At 49.6% G+C, this 3,969-nt stretch overlaps 1 protein-coding gene across 2 annotated transcripts; it reads left to right on the forward strand.

Annotated features, from left to right (window-relative positions):
- The first annotated feature begins 715 nt into the window (after positions 1 to 715).
- Positions 716 to 3,042, forward strand: LOC125506750 (chaperone protein ClpB1-like). Of its 2 annotated transcripts, none has more exons than XM_087532852.1 (6): positions 716 to 1,481; positions 1,577 to 1,725; positions 1,820 to 2,157; positions 2,240 to 2,507; positions 2,588 to 2,785; positions 2,887 to 3,042. In XM_087532852.1, the coding sequence occupies exons 1-6, from the start codon at positions 716 to 718 to the stop codon at positions 3,040 to 3,042; spliced, it is 1,875 nt and encodes a 624-aa protein (XP_087388978.1). The 2 variants fall into 2 exon arrangements, with proteins under 2 accessions (XP_087388978.1, XP_087388979.1); XM_087532853.1 differs by having other exon boundaries at positions 734 to 1,484.
- The last annotated feature ends 927 nt before the right edge of the window (positions 3,043 to 3,969 follow it).

Consider the following 3,969-nt stretch of genomic DNA (forward strand, 5'->3'; position numbering starts at 1 on the left):
TTAGATCTTTCTACAACTGCCGATGAGGAAACAATGGGCTCAAATGAATAAATCTTCGTAAATTTGGTACCCACTTTTGAAATGAGGTATTTTTATCGAATTGTTTACATCCTTTTGTCAATTTTTCTCTTGTGGTAATAATGAAGCTGGTCTTTTCTTCGAATTGTGAATATGTGGTGTAGATCTGACACGCATTGATACTTGTGGTATACTAGTTTTAGACGTTTTGTTTAGCCGCTTAATTTTAGCCCCAGGCTTCAAGAAATGCTGGCTCCGCCTCTGACCACGTGGTCTCTTTGGAAGCAGCGGAATGCAAGGGTATTTCGCAGAATCGCGCAACAGCTAACCCCTACACAGGTGAAGGCGCAGATCGTCGCGGAAGTCGAAGAGTGGAGAAAGGCCGAAGCTGGAGGTTTAGATAGTTTAGCGAGAGAATAGCTTTAAGTGTCCCTGTTGGTGTTGGCGTGGGTGATCGACCGAGCCTTTGTTCGCAAAGACCTCGGTCTTCTTGTAAATGTCTTTGCTCTCGTGGTTGGGGTACTCTTGAAAAAAAAAATGATGAGGTATGCCCGGGTAGGACCAGTCACGGGGATTCAGCGTGGCGTGCTGCTCAAGAAATCCATCAAACCCAGCTTTTTATTGGTTGCCGTCGTCGTAGCTAAGCCTCCTCCTCTTCAAACCAGGTCGCTCCTCGTCTTCGATCACTTCCAAAGAGATGGGGGAGGGGGAGAAGGCCATGATTAGAGTACTGTCCGTCACTGCCGTCGGATTGGCCTGTACAGCGTTGAGGCTGTACGAGGAAGAGCTCAGGTCCCTCTTCACCTCCAGGCCGGCCTTCCTCAAGACCTTGGACCCCGCCGGGGCTGATCCGGTCATCGGCCGCGACGACGAGATCGACCGGGTCATCTGCATCCTCTGTGGCCGGACCAAGAACTGCGCCGCGCTTGTCGGAGCGGCCGGCGTCGGCAAGACGGCCATCGTCGAGGGCCTCGCCCAGCGCATCGCAGCTGGGGCGGTCCCCGCCGCGCTCGCCGGGGCCAGCATCGCGGAGCTTGACGTCGGGGCGATGGTCGCTGGTACCCAGTGGCGCGGCATGTTCGAGCAGCGCTTGAAGGATGCCATCAAGCAGGTGGAGGATGCCCGCGGCAAGCTCATCCTCTTCATAGACGAGATGCACATGATTGTTGGTGCTGGCGACCGAGACGGCACCGGGGACGCTGCCAACATCCTCAAGCCGGCGTTAGCCCGTGGCCGCATCCGTTGCATAGGCGCAACCACATCCGAAGAGTACCGCAGATACATTCAGAAGGATGCGGCGCTCGATCGGCGGTTCCAAAGGGTTGATGTCGAGGAGCCGAGCGTCCCGGCGACCGTTGCCATCCTGCAGGGGTTGAAGCACCGGTACCAAGACCATCATGGACTGACGATTCGCGACGACGCTCTAGCTGCTGCCGCACAGCTCGCCGCCCGTTATATTACAGGTAGTATATTCGTCATGTGGTTAAGAATTTAATTTAATGTACTTTCATATTGGGTCTGTGCATCTTGAAGAAATTGTGGATTTTACTCTTGTCAGGTCGCCAGTTTCCTGATAAAGCAATTGATTTGATGGACGAGGCATGCACTACCGTGAAGTTGCATAAGCAAAAAGAAGTTCAAAATAAGGAAACTAACACTACAAATGCACTGGAGGAGTTAACCGTTGGTCCATGCCATATTGCCCAGGTAAATTAACATCCCATGCTAATCGTATCAGTGTGAGTAGTTTTCATTTGTTTCCGTGTGATGTTCATATGCCATGTTCTATTGTTATATGAAGGTTGTGAGCCGGTGGACTAAAATTCCGATCACCACACTTGGTAGAGAGGAAGAGAAGTTGAGCCACCTAGCAGACAGATTGCATGAGAGGATTGTTGGACAGTTTGAAGCCGTTAACTTGGTTGCCCAACAAGTGCTACGTTCTAGGGTCGGCTTTGATCAATCTGGCCAACCAATTGGCTCTTTCCTCTTTTTGGGCCCGGCTGGTGTTGGAAAGACAGAGCTTGCGAAAGCACTTGCGGAGAAGTTGTTTGACAATGAGAAGGCATTAGTCCGCTTTGACATGTCTGAATATGCCGACAGTGGTTCTGTGTCACGTCTCATTGGAGGACCTCGAAGGTTTAGCTTCTACACACTTTGGACTTGTATTTCTTTCTGAAATTCCTATTCATGTCTCACTTTTTCATTTGACTTTCTGAAGCTATGAAGAAGACGGACAACTCACTGAGAAAGTCAGGAGCCAACCGTATAGCGTTGTTCTTTTTGACGACGCGGATAAGGCACATCCCTCGATATTCAAGGTTCTCATTCAACTCCTTGATGATGGCATGCTGGTTGATGGGAAAGGACGCAACGTAAATTTCAAGAACACTATCATCATCATGAGCTCAACTCTAGGAGCAGAGAACCTGTTAGCTAAAATTGCTGGAGAAAACATGGAAACTGCACGAGATCTTCTCATGAAACAGGTATGTGTATCCCAAACTGTCCCTTGTAAAATCCCGGTGCGCACCCTGCTGATTGACAAATTTACTTGTTGATGATGCAGGTCGAGAAACGCTTTAAGCCTGAATTTCTCAACAAACTGAGTGAAATTGTGATGTTTGAGCCGCTTTCACACGATGAACTGAGGAAGATCACGAGAATCCAGATGAAGAGGGTCATTGGTACAACAGCTTATAAGGGCATCTCTCTGCTTGTAACAGATGCCGCATTGGATGTCATTTGGTCAGAAGCACATGACACGGTAAGCACAGCATGTTATTTTTACCAAACCAAGTGATACTTATTTGGGTAGTTATTTGTACATATCCTGCTTACGATGCATACATGTACTATGTATTGCAGGTGTATGGCGCAAGGCCTATTAAAAGGTGGATGAAGAAAAATGTGACAAGAGTTCTTGTGGACATGCTGGTCAATGGAGAAGCATGTCAAGGGTCGACCATCTCCATCGATGCCGCTGACGATAATAAGGGGCTGAAATACCAGGTACAGAAGTAGCATGCCGGAGGTGGCAGATCTACGTGGCCAGATATGAGTTTTGTGTGCTATATCTGTATCTGTAACAAACCGGTCAGTACAAGTTCCACGTTTACGGGTAATTAATCTTGCTTGGTGGGACTTGTACTTCATGATGTGCCCACCGAGGAAAGGCAAAACCTTTCTCTATGACTGACTGCTACTGAGTTTAGATCTTCTATATGAAAACTAAGCCTCGGCTTGAGCTGACTCTGATTTTCTACGTCGAAACCTTTCTCCCTCTCAGCCAGCGCACCCTCCTCAGCCGGAGCCACCGATGCTCCCCCAATGGCGTCCGCCTTGTCAAAGGTGCGCATCAGCCATCTCTCTGACAATCAGCCATTGGGCCTCGCTCGGGGAGGTGGCGGGCTTGAATTAGCCTGTCTGAATTTGAGATGCCATTGTAATATTTGAAGAAGAAGGACGGTCAGTACGTCGCTTACCTGGGAGCTTGTGCCCAATCAATGTCGACCGGTGGGAACGGCAACATCGAGCTTGGACGTTGTGGAGATATGACCCGGCGAGGGTGTGAAAGCTCGATGGCGACAAGCTGTGGCTGCTAGAGGTCAATGGCCTCGAGAGCCACACTACCATACCAAACTCAGCGTAAAAGGGCATACATCTGACAACTTGAAAACTAAGCCTCGGCTTGAGCTGACTTTGTGACCCATTTTCTCTCTCCAGCAGCCGCGCCCTCCTCAGCCCCGAGCCCCCGACGCTTCCCCGATTTGGCGGCCGCCATGTCGGTGGTATGCATCGGCGGCACATTGTAATTGTGCCATCTCTCTGAAAACTCGCTCGGGGAGGTGGCGGACTTGAATAAGACTTTGAGATGTTGGTGTAATAGTTGGAAGAAGAAGAACAGACAATACATTGCTTACCTCGGAGCTCATGCTCAATCAATGTCGA

Source organism: Triticum urartu, chromosome 7A, assembly GCF_056163025.1.
Source record: "Triticum urartu cultivar PI428250 chromosome 7A, HENAU_Tu73, whole genome shotgun sequence".
Classification (NCBI taxonomy): Eukaryota; Viridiplantae; Streptophyta; class Magnoliopsida; order Poales; family Poaceae; genus Triticum; species Triticum urartu.